Source organism: Helianthus annuus, chromosome 15 (assembly GCF_002127325.2).
Source record: "Helianthus annuus cultivar XRQ/B chromosome 15, HanXRQr2.0-SUNRISE, whole genome shotgun sequence".
Classification (NCBI taxonomy): Eukaryota; Viridiplantae; Streptophyta; class Magnoliopsida; order Asterales; family Asteraceae; genus Helianthus; species Helianthus annuus.
Genome location: NC_035447.2, coordinates 107626966 through 107644863, shown reverse-complemented (window position 1 = coordinate 107644863; position 17898 = coordinate 107626966). Strand labels below are relative to the sequence as shown.

General features: G+C 36.3%; 1 protein-coding gene across 1 annotated transcript; it reads left to right on the top strand.

Moving 5' to 3' along the window:
* The first annotated feature begins 13878 nt into the window (after positions 1 to 13878).
* LOC110912162 (probable pectinesterase/pectinesterase inhibitor 60) lies at positions 13879 to 16591 on the top strand. The gene is made up of 3 exons (XM_022156834.2): positions 13879 to 14122; positions 15003 to 15672; positions 15779 to 16591. Exons 1-3 carry the CDS (start codon positions 13883 to 13885, stop codon positions 16471 to 16473), a joined length of 1605 nt encoding a protein of 534 aa, XP_022012526.2. The 5' UTR covers positions 13879 to 13882; the 3' UTR covers positions 16474 to 16591.
* Positions 16592 to 17898: the final 1307 nt, after the last annotated feature.

Sequence of the window (17898 nt, the reverse complement as noted above, 5' to 3'; positions counted from 1 at the left end):
TTAACAAGGGACAGAGATCGTGGACCGAGTCACATGAAGGATTGTACGGAGTGTCTAAGAATGTAATTTGTTATACATAAGTTATGTTTTATTCTATAATTGAGTTAGTTTGATGTATTCAATATAAAGGAGTTATTTTAAAACTGAACTTTCAAGTAAGACATAAGGTTTATAATGAAAGAAATTTTATGGCATGAACTTCCGCTGCGAATTTTGTCAATTACGTGTTAGGGTCTTACACTCTCGACATTTTTTCTTAATTACAGCAAGTTCAGCACGGGGTCGTGCTCAACCCAACACGCCCCCGTGCCCAAAAATCTGCAGAAATACCCAGTTCAGGTACCTGGACACGGGGCCGTGCTCATTGAACACGCGCCCGTGCCCAGCCTTCTGTTTACTTTTGGTACTGGTAGTCTGGACACAGGGTCGTGCTCAGCCAACACCACCCCGTGTTCAGCTACCCAGTACCATAAAATCTTGTTTTTAACCCACTTTTACACATTTTAATCAACCGAAAGACTTATTTTTTGGAACACATTGAGGACAATGTGTAATTTAAGTGTGGGGGGATGCTAAAACCTTGAATTTTGCAAGTCCTAATTACAAGCCTTACATAAAACTCTATTGGAACCGCTAATCACCCCAAATTTTTTCAAAAACTTTTCGTTTTTTTACTTGTCTTGGTTAAATTTGGGAATAACAAGTTCTAAAAAGGTTATATTTTTACAAATTTACAACCGATAGCGTCGTGATAAAAAGAACCAACATAAGAAAATTATGAAACGGCATGACAAGCTTAGTTAAAATCTGATTATATATACTTGATCACATAAAAACCCATTCCCACAAAAGTGAGTTTTGAGCCTTTATTGAGCATACAAATTTACATCTTTAGACTAAATGCTCATTTTTCGTTTCTTGTGTGAATAGCCGCTTGGTTCTTACGACTCTAGAACTTGTCACGACGATTCATTCCCGGTCCTTACCAACTTAAACCCAAGTAAGTAAATGATGGAGGCATTAGGACTAACCATTTTCTTTCTACACCATTATTTTTTAATTTTTTTTACTACCTACCCAAAATCCCCCTAGTTAACCCCTTTGAGCCTAAACCTTTCATTTCTTTACCCTAAAACCTTTTTACCCACCAAAAACCCTTTTTATTTTCACCCTTTATTTTAGTAACAAGCTCGGTTTTTCGTGTGACTCAGAATATATATATATATATATATATATATATATATATATATATATATGATTGTAACGACCCAAAATCTGAATGTTAATGTTTGTTGTATGTTATTATGTGACACGTCAGGAAATAAATAACTAGGCTATTTAACCTAGTTAAGGGTATGGTCAAAAGTCTTAAATGATAAAGGTAATGTCAGTTATGTTTTAAAAGTAAACCAAGGGGCTAAAATGGAACAAATGAAAGTTAAGTTATAAAATATCTAACACACACAAACACACACATACGTGTGTTCGAGAGAGAGAGCAGGAGGCTCCCATGGAGCCTCAAACCCTAGTTCCATCTTTATGCTCAAATCGGAAGGCAAGATGAAGCTCAAATCCATAACCGAGCATGGATTAATGATCTCCAACACGAGGGGATCATAAGGTATGTCGAAAATCTAAGATTGGTGATCATGTGTAAAATGGGTTATGTTCTAATCCGTGAGTTCAAGTGAAATTGAGCATTGGTATGTGTTATAATCATCATATAGAACATGGATTATGCATGGTTTAGGTTAATTTGATGTTTAAGGGTGAAACCCGTTTGTTATGGTGAAGATGATGACATGGATAAATCATCTATGTCTAAATTCATGCTTAAAATTGATGTATTTTGATTTGTAAGATGGATTCTTATGAGGGGAATTGAAAGAAATGTGATACTAGTATGTTTGATGTTTATGCATGTATGATTCATGTTGATTAGAAGGAAGAAATTGATGAATTATGTATGAGATTAGAAGGATATGCATGAACTAGTTGTACACTATGCTTACAAGGTAGTACACATATCAAAAGCATGATGAAATTATGAAGAAATTAAGATTAGATCACTTGTAAGTGATTAATAAGTAGTTATGAAGTGGGTTTTAGATGATGTAATGTAAATTGATGATTTACTTATGTTAACAATGCTTGGAATCATACATGTGTGTGAGTGTTTAAAGAAATTGGATAAGAAATGGTGAATTGTTGTTAGATGAAGTGGACAAAATGTGAAGATAATATGTATGATGTTTAATTTTAAATACCACATGTTGATTAGTAGAAGGATTTGATGAACTATGTATGAATTTAGAAGATTGTGCATGAATTAGTTGTACGTTATGCTTAAAAGATGGTACGCACCCCAATCGTATGATAAAATGTATGTATTGTCGTCCGTATAGTCGATTATGATGTTGCGGGTATATAATGATAAGTCGAAAGTTAAACTAAATGAACCGTTGACTTCTAAAAGTCAACCGTGTATAAGAAGGATGGTTAGGCGGGTTGTCCTAATTGTAAGATTAAGGTAAGTTATATGGAGCGCGTTTGACGAATGTGTGTTTAATGTGATGACATGATGGTTTACATGAGTTTGAAATGATATGAATTTGGTCACATGTATTATGCTTGCTAGAAGTAACTAATGAAAGTCAAATAGGAATTATGCGATCGATATGATCGTTAACATGTACAATTATGTATGCTAATAAGAATGTGATTTCGATGACATGGAAGTATAGGAATCATGTCGAGACGGAATCAAGCACGGAAGGCTAACGGGTCAAAAGTGGCGAGGAAACGAGTATGAACATGGACGCACGAGGTAAGTGATTTCTTTGTAATCACTTCTTAGTTGTTTATGGAAAGTTATGTGCAATTTAATTAAGTATGATGATCGAGGTCAAGTAGGAAAGAATTGTATGAGACCGATGAAGTATTAAACGGATCTCCGAGCGAGGTATATGTGATTAAGAACTGTAGCTAAGTAGTAGGATTGGTTACTTATGCATGGGAGTCCTTTGTTGTTAAGGATAGAGCGAAGTTGACAAAAACGCCCTTGATGGGTAAAACGAGCAAATGGTCTTAAAAGTTGATTACAAACAAGCTATTTGATTAAATGAATGTTTTGAAAAAGCAAGAAAGCGAGAAGTATGGTTGTCGTAAGCTAAAGACCTTAAAATGCGCAAATACCCTTAACGGGTCAAAATAAGCTCTTGAGCGAAAATGGGTCAAGAGGATGCAAGGCATCCGATAACTTAATCTTGTATGATATACAATGTGGACATTATTAGGTTCATAAGAAGTCTTGGTCAAACAAACAAGTTTTGTGGATGAAGGCATGAACGGGTCGAATAAATCATAAATTAATAATAAGGCGATAGCGTGTAAGTTAAGAATTTCCTTAATCCGGATATGGGATTTTAAGTTCATATGATAGAAGGTGAATTTACAAGCATGTAGGAAGTAACGGGAGGTCAAACGGGTAAACGGTTCAAAAGTTACGTGCGTTTTAGTGCGTATGGACGACGAAACGAACCTGCAGAAAACTGCAAAAACTAGGGGGCGTCGCCGACGGGTAGGGTACCTAAATGTGGGATCCTAAAGGATATGTAGTAATATGGTACCTGAATGTGGGATCCTAAAGGATATGTAGTAATATGGTACCTAAATGTGGGATCCTGAAGGATATGTAGTAATATGGTACCTAAATGTGGGATCCTAAAGAATATGTAGTAATATGGTACCTAAATGTGGGATCCTAAAGAATATGTAGTAATATGGTACCTGAATGTGGGATCCTAAAGAATATGTAGTAATATGGTACCTAAATGTGGGACTCTAAGTTAAGAATTTCCTTTACGTATGTAGAAGCGTATTTATGTATATATGAAGATACGTATGATAGTATGTATATATGTGAAGGCGTAGAAATGTATGTATGTATGCAAATGTGTATTTGTGTATGTATGCGAGTACGTGTGATCGTAGGCATGAAGGTAGAGACGTATAAATGTAGGTACATATGTAGAAGTGTATTTATGAATATATGAAGATACGTATGGGTGTAGGCATGTATGTATTGAGATATGGATGTATGCACGAGTATATGAAGTATGATTTTGGATACGTTAAGTGTTAATGATATTAATTATGTACCTGGAAAACGAAGATTTATGCAGGCACATTATTGAAGACTCACAAGGGAATGGATACGCTAATGATATGCTTAAAGTTAGAGAGAAAGCTGAATGGAAAGTGTACATGTATAGAGTCTTGTTTATGTATTGTATACTAATTTGATGAATGTATGTGGTGAGTGCAGGTTGTACGAATCACGAGTCATGAGGATCATCAAGGAATAGAGATCGAGGATCGAGTCACTAGTGAGATTGTACGGGAATGTTGATGTATATAATGTAGTAAACATAAGCTATGTTTTTACTTAGTAAATAAGTCGATTGATGGATTTATGTGAAAGAGTTATGTTAAAGTTAATTTTTAATTAAGTTAAGGTGTTTATAATGAAAGAAAGTTTATGGCTTGAACTTCCGCTGCGACTTTTAGTCAAATACGTATTAGGGTCTTACAATGATGAAGTTAGAAATAAACAAACAAAGCTCTTAAATCAAAAGCTTGTTTGGAGAAATACTTCGGGGCTGTTTGGTAGCCTCTTAATCCATTCAGAGGCTATCTCTTAATGAAATCATTTGTGGCTCTTATGTCTGAATGAATAAGAGGTAACCTTATGTCTGACTGGATAAGAGGTAACATCTGAATGGTAAACCATCACATGTCACATTCTTCTACATTATCTTTGTTAAACTCTTAAATGATTTCATTAAGAGGTAGCCTCTTAATGTCATTCAGATGCTACCAAACAGCCCCTTCGAAATAAAAAAGTCACTAAAACAAAGTGTTTTTCGAAAACCGACGCTTTTTACGCTTTTCGCCCTTTTCTACTAACCCATTCACCCACCTTTAGCCCAAGCCTATACCCAAAAAAGTCCTCTTGATATTTACAAAGGTAACAAGTTAAAAAGGAGGAGGATTGATTGCTTGGTAAGCTTATGGTAGGAATAAGTTCCATGCCGCTCTCGAGTGATTCACTAAAAATACACCTTCGGCCGAGTGTGAGTGATTTCTCCCTTGAGGTATGTGAACTTGTATATAAATGGAATTTTAAAAAGGCATGTTATGCCCAAATAAGTAATTTCTTCTATGAAACGTTCTAAATAAATCATAACGAATAGGATTGTAAATAAATAAAAATAAAACCCAAAAAGGTCTTGGATTCCCAACACTCTATGACAAGCCAAAACCTTCTCTTCTACCCATTCCATTTGGGAGTGTAAGCCACATATTAAAGAGTTTTGCTTGAGGACAAGCAAAAGTTCAAGTGTGGGGGTATTTGATGTGTGTAAAATGCAACATATAAATTACATCAAATGAAGCATAAAACTAACCCTTTTTAAGTACTAATGTTGGAAAAAGAGTGTTTTTGTCTTCCTTTTGTATTTTCAGGATTAAATGAACTCAAATTCACAAAAGAAGCAAAAAGACAGCTAAATCTAACATAAATACAAGAAAAGGAACAAAAGTGGATTGCCCGACCCCTTAACGGCATCTTCCCAAGCAAAATAGAGAAGGCAGAAGCCTGAACACGCCCCGTGCTCAGCCAGCACGGGGCCGTGCCCAAGAAGCAGCAGAAAAGACAAACCTATAGAAGCTTCTATTGCCCACCACGGGGCCGTGCCCAGTGAACACGGGGGCGTGGCGAAAGTACAGCAGGCACATTAATTGTAATTGCGAATTACAATTAATGAAGAGAGAGAGTGTCAGACAGGCACGGGGGCGTGTCCAGCGGACACGGGGCCGTGCCCAGCCTTCTGTTCAGCCTATAAATAGGAGTGCTTGGTTTCATTTCAACTCATCCCTTGGCACACCACCTCTCTCACACTTCATCCACCACCCACCATCATCCACCACCATCATCCATTGTCCATCATAGAGTGTGTGAGTCGTCTCGGGATCCAAGATTGATCGTAAGAGTTCTTGACAATCAAGGTCATGTTTGCCTAAGTCTCTTACATCACTTGGTGAAGACAAGTGTTTAGTATAATACTTTTTATTTTTAATCTTTTGCACTTTTTATTTGGTTTTGTATTAATGACTTTAATAACTAGTTGCTTATGTTGAAGGTGATCTTTCCTTATCGTTTGTCCGTGGTGTCTTGGCATTATTTTACTGTCTATATAAAATAAAAGATTTTCACCATTCATATCTCCACGGTCTATATGGAGGTATGTTGGCTACCTGGTCGGGGGTTAAGGGAACGGTTTGGTAAGGGTCTTGCCCTTGTTCAACGTTTAGAGGTCCTGTAAGGGAGCTTGTTCAAATTTAGTAGGATCTCCTTCAATGCCCATAGGTATTGGATGGCGGGGATCCAAACTCTTTGACCCCCTCATAAGTTAACTACTATTAATACTATAACCCGACTATTTAGGACTATATCCCTGCTGACTCAGACTACTTAGCCGAGGGTAACGTCACTAACAAAAGCGGGGCCTACCATAATTTGCATTAATAACTTAATTCATTATCTTCCAATAATCCAACCCTTTAGGATTGTATCTTTGCTGACTCAAACTACTGGGTTGAGTGTAACGTCGCCTTCAAAAGAGGGGCCTACTACAATAACTAAGATAATCTCTTAAACAAGTGCAAAAGTGCGAAAATAATCAAAGGTTATACTAATACACGAGTCGGATCCAAGTGATTCATCTTGTCTATCTGTTTTTATTTTATTTTTATTTTTCAGCATTTAGTTAGTTTTTATTTTCTTAGTTTAAAAATCTTTTCTAACATTTTGATTTGATTAGACGTTGAGGATAAACCGGTATTAAAAGCTCTTGTGTCCTTGGATGACCTCGGTATCTTACCAACACTATACTACGTCCACGATGGGTGCACTTGCCCATATGTGTGTTTAGTGTTAGTGAATATCGTGTTTTACAAATTTAAAACTTGGCTAAAAGTGTAAAAAGGGCTTAAAATATACATCAAAAATATACATCAAAAATATATTGCACTTCCTTCCGTTTGCAAGCTGAACAGTTGAGTTGTTGCTATTCCTTCATTTTTACTTCTCATGCTTCCCATTTTCTCAGCAGAACACAAAGATACTATACTTATTCCTTTTAATTCTAACCATTGTTCCCCGACCTTAATTTCATAGTTAATTTCTTAAAATTTCACATGATATCATTAAGGGTTTGTAATCACTGTACCCCTAATACCATATCATATTTACTCAAAGGAATCAACATCACATCTATAGCATACCAGTTACTTTGTAGGACCCATTTAAAGTTCTCACAAAGTTGAGTTCATGATATCTCTCATTACCATAAGCTGCTATTATGTTTTATGCACCCACATTCTTAACTGGACACATCATCTTTTTAGTAAGTTCCATGTTCAGGAAGTTATGAGTAGAGCCAGAATCGATCAAGATACGTAAAGATTTTGTTCCAATCGACCCTTTTTACCTTCATAGTTGAAAAGGAGGGTACTCGCATGATTGCATTTAAAGATATTTTTGGTTCTTGAATATCCTATAACATAATTTCACTAAGATCCATTTGATCATTTTCTTCTATTTCAACTAACTTAATTGATAACAACTGCTTATTCTTACACACATGTCCAGGAACATATTTTTCATTACATCCAAAACATTCACTCGTGGCCCTTTTTTCTTCAATCTCTTTATGTGTTAACCTTCGAGAATTTAAGAGTTTAGGTTTACTAAGTGGTGCAGGTAGCAAAGGTAGGTTAGTGGAGTTGGTTACAGGAAATTGTTTGGAATTATAATTCATATTACTTGAATTTGCACTATATTTATGATAAGAACCAAATTGGATGGATCCAAATTGATCCTCTCAATCAAATGCACAATTATCTCCCTACATAATTTAAGATATTATCCCATGATTTCAGTACCCATGATTTCAACAGCTATTTCAAAGGCTAAAATAAAGGGGAAACTTCCACCAATCCTCAAGAATAAATAGGCCTTTAGTTATCTATTTTCTTTTGTCCAAATTTTATTCACTATCATGTGTCTTGTGTTTGGAGATTTGCCTATCTCGAATCAGGCTAACTATCCCTTGTTTTCCCTATTTTAATTAATCAAATTTTCCAGTTTCTATCATTGGTTCCATTGCCGAGAAACGAAATGGTGTAAACCCGGAATAACTCGAACGACAATAGTAACCCACCCGACCCAATTGTTGTTCAGTTGGCTGCCATAACCGCAAAATTGGGGTCAATTGACACGCTGAAAGAGGATATAACAGCCAAGAGGCAGGAGATTGCAGCCCTAAAGGCAAGAGACCGTTCCCGAGAAAGCAAGAGTGATGAAGGGAAAAGTTCATGGAGGAGTCGACAATCATATAGGCCCTATAACAAAATCGAATTCCCGACTTTTAGCGGAAGAGATCCTCGTGGATGGTTGCTGAAAGCTAAAAAATACTTCAGGTATTATCACATACCTGATGGGGAGAAGGTTGAAGTGGCCTCAATGCACCTAGAGGGTGATACCTTGGATCTTTACTCTTGGCTCTCTAACGACCAACCCATCACTTTTTGGAAAGAATTGACCCACGCGTTTACCAAAAATTTTGGGCCAGCCGAGTTCCAAAACCTGGATGAATTTATGTGTAACATCAAACAAACTGGTTCAGTTCAAGAATACCGGCAGGCAATGTTCTCAGACCCGGACCGGACCGGTCGGGCCGGGATCTGCTGTCTACGGCGGCCTGATTCACAATAATAGACCGGATCTGCAGTTAGCTGGAGGTTCGGCCGGCAGCCGGCGGTTCGGCCGGAATTTCACTGAAAGGTCGGACCGGATCTGCTTATTTTTGTTGAGAGGTTGCAGGTTATACAAGTGTTCTGTTGCTGTGTTTTAGAGACCAGAAGTTGCAAAGCTAGGGTTTAAATGAAGATGGGGGAAAAGTTGGAAATGGGGAAGTTAATGAGTTTTTCAAAGAAAGAGTGTGTCAGGATTTGATGTGATTTTCAAGCAAGTGGTTGTGTACTTGAGTGTAATATTATGTAATGTAAAATAAATAAAATATATCAAGAGAACTAACAGTAAAAGAGAGGAAAAAAAGAGTTGTTTTAAAATTTTAACGATGCATTTTTTTCTTGTGGTGGATACGTGAGTTTGGAATACGGTTCAATCCACAGAGAGATTTTGAGTGATTGGATACAACAAAGTTTGATTTCTTTATTTATCTTTTTATAAATTATAATATTTAATGAATATATATAGGTTCATTTGAGAACCACCCTTATTGCGAGAACCGCGAGAACCAATGTGAACATAAAAAAATACCTAAAAAAATCCAAAAAACACACAAATTTTTTTTGTAGTACTTTTCTAATAAAAATCGCTGTATTTCGTTACAAAAAAAAAAAAAAAAAAAAAAAAAAAAAAAAAAAAAAACTTTTTTTCGAGTAACAGTTATGGATGCACATGTGCATATGTATCATTTCTTGGACAAATTCCGTAATATATTACTAGTAGTAGAAAAATGCACTTTCATTTACATTACAATCCCCAATACACTACTTTTTACATTACCAATATTAAGAATGCACATGTGCATCATTATGTATAACCATCATATAACGTGTTTTGGTACAAAAAGTTTGTGATTTTAAATGATGAAGTAGGCCCATATACATGTGTTTTGGTTAGTTATATCTAGTGGTTGATGGTTTGATTATATTTGTCACTTTATGATGTAATATGTTGTTTAGATGGTATAAAGAGTGTTGATGTACATGGAATAAAGTGAAATATTGGTAATAGTATTGTATTATGGATGGTAGGAGGCAATGGTATTGTATTACGGATGGTATGAGGTAATGGTAGTGTATTATGGATGGTATGATAGATGAAAGGGAAAGTGTATTCAAAGTGGTGTACCAAAACACGTTATAATATGTTCATACATATAGATGCACATGTGCATTTCTAGTGTTGTTAATGTTATAACAAGTTCATACATATAGATGCACATGTGCATTTCTAATACTGTTAATGTAAAAAGTAGTGTATTATGAATGGTAGTGTAAATGAAAGTACAATTGTCTGATATTAGAAATGTATTACGGAATTTGTCACAGAAATGATACATATACACATGTGTATGGATAATTGTTACTCGAATTTTTTTTGGTGACGAAATATAGCGATTTTTTCATAAAAATAGTAAAAAAAAAATTTGACAGTTTTTTTTTTTTTAGGTAATTTTTGGTTGTGTTCACACTTGGTTCTCGCGGTTCTCGCAATAAAGAGTGGTTAGTTAGATAGATAGATAGATAGATAGATAGATAGATAGATAGATAGATAGATAGATAGATAGATAGATAGATAGATAGATAGATAGATAGATAGATAGATAGATAGATAGATAGATAGATAGATAGATAGATAGATAGATAGATAGATAGATAGATAGATAGATAGATAGATAGATAGATAGATAGATAGATAGGATAGATAGATAGATAGATAGATAGATAGATAGATAGATAGATAGATAGATAGATAGATAGATAGATAGATAGATAGATAGATAGATAGATAGATAGATAGATAGATAGATAGATAGATAGATAGATAGATAGATAGATAGATAGATAGATAGATAGATAGATAGATAGATAGATAGATAGATAGATAGATAGATCCAGTTCTAAAATCCGGTCCGACTAGTGGCCCTCTTTGGTGACCGGTTCGATATCCTGTCCAGTTTTAAAAACATTGCCGGAAGGAATTCGCTAAGAGATCCTCTCGGGTCTCAAATTGGCCTGATCATCGTCTCTTAGGGGTATTTTTGAACGGTCTTTAAGATGAGTTGAAAACCGATGTTCGAATCCACAAACCCCATATAGTTTATAGTGCTGTGAGTTTAGCATTAGAATTCGAATCAAATGCAAATTACCACCGACTCGGGAGGAATTCAAAACCCACTGTCTCTGCCGAAACCTCTTCATCAGCCGTGACTTCTTCAACCACCAATATCCTGCCTGAACCCCTTCATACATTCCCCCTCTTCGCATTTCTGACGAGGAGAAACATTCCCGATTCGCAAAAGGGTTGTGCTTTCGATGTGGGGAGAAATTCGGTCTAGGACATCCTTGTAAATCGGATCATTCAAAGTTTTAGAGATCGTTGATATAGGAGATGAAACAGCAGCAATAAACGAGCAGAATAGCTCAGATGAAATGGCTGAGATCAGCCTTCACGCTCTCTTTGGTCGATCTACACCAACTACAATAAAGCTACAAAGAGTTATAGGTACAACTGAGGTGCTAGTGTTGATTGACAGTGGTTCGACCCATAATTTTATTTTGGATAAGCTGGTAAAGAGCAGACTCATTAGCTCCCAGCTCATCACACCCTTCGATGTCCAAATAGGAGATGGAAATGTCATCAGATGCAACCAGATGTGAAAGGATGTCTCGTTGAAATTGTCAGACCTCCTCATCACACAAGACTTCTATCCATTTGCCCTAGGAGGTGCTGATATAGTACTAGGAATTCAATGGTTGGCTACCCTAAATACGGTTCAAGCAAATTGGGCTAAAATTTTATGATTTTCACTGTCAAAGGTCAAGAACATAAGCTGCAAGGACTGCAACCGGAACGCAAAACTCCGCTACCTGCCACCACCTCACTATTGAACCGTTTGAGGAACAACTGATGATCGGGACAAATTTGTTTTTGCTTAATCGACTTGAGGACAAGTCGTTTTACCAGGCGGGAAGTAATGATAAGAACCAAATTGGATAGATCCAAACTGATCCTCCCAATCAAATGCACAATTATCTCCCTACATAATTTAAGATATCATCTCATGATTTCAGCAGCCATGATTTCGGCAGCTATTTCAAAAGGCTAAAATAAAAAGGAAACTTCCAGCAATCCTCAAGAATAAATAGGACTTTAGTCATCTATTTTCTTTGTCCAGTTTTTATTAATTATCGTGTCTTGTGTTTGGAGATTTGCCTATCTCGAATCAAGCTAACTATCATTTGTTTTCCCTATTTTTATTAATCAAATTTTTCAGCTTCTATCAATTTATTTCTCACCATACACCTAAACACTAGGTTGTACAACACTTTAAAGACTCTTCCTACATTCTAGCCAACATATAAGCCTCGGGTAGACTTGTTGGCCTTAACAATCTTACTGGATACCCTATCTCTGGCTTAACAACTCTTACGAATAAATTGACAGCATTTTCATCACATATAGACACTTTTGTCAAGGCTAAATCAAATTCCTAACATAATTCTTTTAATGATCCCATTTTTCTTAAAGAAGCTAATGCCCCCATGGCATCTTGATTCAAGAATACCACAAACCTAGGAGTGATAAAACATTTATATTAAAGCTAAGATATTCCGTCTATACTAGCCCCTCTTGACTTAACAATTGATTGGTGCCATGTCATCCATATGAACAATTACGTATCTGATTTTCAAGTGTTTTGGTGTATCATTTATTGCAAAAAACGTGTTCTACTCTGCATAACCATCCCTCTCGATTTTCCCCGTTAAACTTAGGAAAATCCTTTTCTGCAAGGCGATTATTGAAACTGTTGTATGAAGTACCTATGGAATGTCCACGATTACTGCATGTATTCTGATTGTTTATGCCTTACCAATCGCAATTAGTTGAATACTTAACAGAATTTCAGTCATTTGAGCTTCAACTTGTGTTTTAATTCATGCAAGATTCTCTACAAATCTGTTTAAGGAATTTTCATGTTCTTACACTTTCAAGGAATTATTATGTTCTTGCACTCTTTGTTCTAGGGTCTGATTAGGAGTTGTCATGTCTGAAATGAAATGATCGAATCAATAATCAATTCAAGATTTTTAAATGAAATTGGAGTGAATCTGATCGAACAAATGATCAAATTTGATGAATCGAATTGAAACGAACAAACAGATTGACTGAATTGAACACGATTTGGTTTTGCCTGAATTGAACAACGATTTGATGAATTCTAATCTCGGCCAGCTCTAATTTGTTAGCTACGAAAATTAGAGAATCGAAGAAGAAGAGAAGTATCACAATCACAATTGTTTGATTACAACTAGCCAACAAGTACATATACGCAATGTTTTAAAAACCGGTTCAAACCGACCAGTTGAACCGGTTCAAACCGGCCGGTTGTACCGGTTGAACCATCTGGTAAAACCGCCCGGTACACCCGGTTGAACTGCTCGATACACCCGGTTAAACCGTTTTTGAGCCAAATCCGGTACGGTATAAAAACCGGATTTTAAAACATTGCATATACGCAACACATATACATATTCACCAGTCCGATTAGTAACCAAGCAGACTATGACAATTAATTAATTAGGAATAGTGGATTTTAATAATCCAAGTTGCGACCATTGCTGGTCAATGGCTAATAATTATGATTATTAAAATTCATTATTCCAATTAATTATAACTAGGTACCCAATTTTTAATACGAACTCTATGATGAAAATACTTACGATAGTTAATTAATTATACTAGTAATTTGTATAACAAGTGATAAAAATAATGACAAGTCAACGATGATGATAATATATACTAACACACCTATATATCTTCTTCTTCCAATAGATTATATATACATGACAGTAAAATGGCAGCTCGATGCGTACAACAAGGGTTAAGTAAACACATTCTTAGCGTCACTTTCAAATCTCAACTTTTATACAAACTCACGTCACATCTTTCAACTCTACTTATAATTCAAACTCAAACCCCATAACCCAAGTTCAACATATGATCATGGTTCACAAGCACATCAACTTTTTCATGTCATTTTCACTATCCATAATCATCATCTTCTGTTCATTCTTTGTATCAACTCAAGCAGCCGAGGTGTCGCTCAGCCGCGACATCAATGGGTGGTGTCAAACAACCCCTCATCCGGGTCATTGCATGCATTACCTAACCGGTGACAAGCATCGTGTGCTGGCACGCAAAAAAGATTTTCGAATCTTGGCGTTGGAAGCGGCGTTGGGTCAGGTAAAGCGATACGAGAAACTAATCTACTTCTAATCTAGAGAGAAATTATGATACGCAAGTGAAATGTATTTCTTTCAGAGCATCCACATAAAAACACAAAAAGAAAAAAAGAAAAATAAGATAACTTTGTTAGTTAGCTGTCGCATCTGAAAAATATTAATTTTTAAAAGACACCAATAACTCATCTAATTATATTTTATATAACTAGGTTAAAATTTTGTGTATTATATCGATTAAATAAAAAATATTAAAAGTTATAAGTGAAAATTTAAGAATTAATTATAAAACAATATTTTGAGTATAAATGAAAATTGAAGAATTAATTATAAAACAATATTTTGATATAAAGTAATGTTAAAAGCACGTATAAATAAATACTTTAGGTAACTTTTATAAGTATAGAAAAAGAACGAAGAACGATGAAATAGAAGAAGTGAAAAAAAGATAATCTTATGCTCACAAAATTATGACACTTGACCGATCACATTTGCGGTCTTCGCATTCTTGTGGAATGTGGATGCACAACTTGGCCGAAACCGGCCTATGACAACTCTCCCTAACAAAGACGAAAGACAAGAACACCCTAAAAACGGCTTATTGGAGAGTATGTTAATGATTTAATAAAACAAATTACCTATTTATATCGTTTTTTTTTATTATATTGAACCTTTTTCACCAGGGGTGGATCCAGCCCACGTTTGTGGGTTCCTAGGAACCCAGTACGTTTGGAAAAATGGAAAAAAAATAGTGAGAACCTTTTAGAATTTCCGTCACTATTTTTCACACAGCTTGATACAGATAGAGTACAATCTATTTCCTATCTTTTGTAGCAGTTATTAACCAACTAACTAATGTAACTAACTCTTTATTCTAACCTCAGTCACATTACACTCAACAATGTGCTATCAATCTCGATAAAACTGGCCGGAGCAAACGAAAGAAATCAGTCTCTAAAGACTGTTGCAAGCTGGTAAACACCACCATTGTTCAACTAAACGAAACCTTAACCGGGCTCAAAACGCGTAAAATCTCCGACTTCGTTGCTCAGACATGGCTCAGCTCCGCACTGACCAATCTCCAAGTCTGTTTCTCCGGCTCAAGCGAGCTGAATTTAACCGACTTTGTGTCGCCCATCAAGACGAGTAACTTAACCGAGATGATAAGCAATACTTTGGCTATCAATGATCAGTTTTTCTTGAAAAACACACAAGTTTCTGATCATAATGAGGAGTTTCCGATATGGGTCACGAAGAAAGATCGAAAACTGATGGTGTCTGAGTCGGTTTACTCTAAGGCGAATGTGACTGTATCGCAGGCGAAAGGGAGCAGGTTTAGGACGATACAATCGGCTCTTGATTACGCGGCGAGTATTAACCGAGGGGATGGAAGGTTTATTATATATATTAAACGAGGTGTGTATCGAGAGAACGTTGAGATCGGATATGATCTTAAAAACATCATGTTTCTAGGGGACGGATTGCGCTACACGATTATTACCGGTAATCGGAGTGTCGCCGGAGGTTTCACTACCTATAGCACCGCCACCGTTGGTAAGAATTCTCAATTCTGTATCATAATCGTTGGTTAACAGGGTATTGGCGGGTCCCATAACTTTTAAACTAAAGTGGTTTTTATGTTTTAATTTAATTATTTAAGGTGTGGATGGGACTGGATTCATAGCACGTGGCATAACTTTCCGGAACACCGCGGGCCCGGAAAAGGCTCAAGCCGTGGCGCTTCGGTCTGCATCCGATCTATCGGTCTTTTATGCTTGTAGCTTTGAAGGCTACCAAGACACGCTCTTCGCTCTATCTCAACGGCAATTTTATAAACTTTGTTATGTTTATGGAACCATTGACTTCATATTTGGTAATGCCGCGGTTGTGTTTCAAAATTGCATGATTTTAGCAAGAAGACCGCTTACAGGACAAGCGAATATGATAACGGCTCAGGGTCGTGGTGATCCATTTCAAAACACGGGGATATCAATTCATAATTCCCGTGTGATGGCTGCACCGGATTTAAAGCCTGTGGTGGGGTCGGTCCGTACCTATTTGGGCCGACCCTGGCAAGAGTATTCAAGGACCGTTTACATGAAAACGTACATTGATACTCATGTCAGTCCACAAGGATGGTCACCATGGGGGAACACTGACTTCGCGTTTAACACATTGTATTTTGGGGAATATGGATGCTTTGGGCCTGGTTCAGCAATCCAAAACCGGGTCACATGGCCCGGATACCATGTTATAAAGAGCCCAAGTGAAGCATTACCTTTCACGGTGGAAAGGCTTATAACGGGCCGGGCTTGGCTGCGGGCTACTGGAGTTCCATTCATTGCAGGGTTGTAAGGGCATTTCTGATTAGTTTTTGTTATATATTTACGTGTGTACATTACATGATATTATTTGATTTATAAAAATTATTTGATTTATAAAATGAAAAATTGCATACAAAACTTTTTAATTGGCTTTTAGTGACCCTACGGGGCTTTGTTAAGGGATTTGGATCCGGCTTTAACTTTTGATGGCTTAGATCCTCGCCCAATTGGGCTCAATCTTGATTGGGCTTTAGTGATATACCCAACACATTAGAACTTAGAAGCATTATGTCTAGTGGAGATGGATATGATCGAGTGGTTCCGTTGATGAAACGATGATACTCCAGTGGTCCGTCAGTGATCCAAATTTGCCATTAAAAAAATGATATATTAATGATGTTGGGTCATTGGACGTATGAAACCTGTTTGTATTAATTGCTCACATAAAGTGGCAACTATTTACATCCACTAAAAACATATTAATTGTTCTTAATTATAACATTTGCTCTTTGTGAAAAAGTCAATTGCACAAGCATATAGGACTTTTATGACAAGGTGCCACATTATGCTTATGTAAATAATGGCTAATTTTTTTAACGGTAAATTTGGATCACTGACGGACTACTGTAGTATCATCGTGCCACCAGCAGAATTACCTGATCATATCCATATCCACTAGGCAGTAATGCTTATACACCAATTCAGAAGTAAACCCAATTATTACACCCTAACACGTATTTGACAAAAAGGTCGCAGCGGAAATTTGAGCCATAAAATTTCTTTCATTATAACTGTCTTAACTTACTTGAATTTCACTTTTTAAAACATCTCTTGTATATTGAATATATCAATTTAACTTTTTACAAGATAAAACATAACTTGTTTGTATCGAATTACTCTCTCATGCAATCCCGTACAATCCTTCACATGACTCGGTCCTCGGTATCCATTCCTTGATGATTCTCGTGTCTCGTACTACCTGCGCTCACCACATAAAAACTCGTAACATTAGTACGCATTATAAACATACATCATTTATTCACGTTTACTTTTCATTCCGTTAACTCTTTACATCTCGGCTTTCCATCTGATCATACAATTCGCGGTGAGACTTCTTGTTATTCCTGCGTTATACTTCATTAACCAGGCACGCTATTAGTATCGTTAGTACTCAATTTCATTGAATGCACGCGTACCTACTTTCATACATACTTATACATATTCATACGTTCACACATAATCAATTACATACGTACGTACCTACCCACTTATAAACACGTCTACGTTAATACATGCATATCTACATACACCCATACCTACATCATTACGCACACTCTTGACGTTATACATATATACATTCATACGTCCCTATTTGCAACATACCCAACTCATACATGCCTACTCATATACACCTTCATATATCCGCGTGTACTTACTCACATACGTATAATCTTAC

Excerpts from the sequence above, each read along its gene's own strand:
- LOC110912162 (XM_022156834.2), top strand. The coding sequence starts at position 13,883 with ATGGTTCACAAGCACATCAACTTTTTCATGTCATTTTCACTATCCATA. Across the intron at positions 14,123-15,002 it reads TGGAAGCGGCGTTGGGTCAG|TCACATTACACTCAACAATG; the intron begins GTAAAGCGATAC and ends TTCTAACCTCAG. Across the intron at positions 15,673-15,778 it reads CTATAGCACCGCCACCGTTG|GTGTGGATGGGACTGGATTC; the intron begins GTAAGAATTCTC and ends TAATTATTTAAG.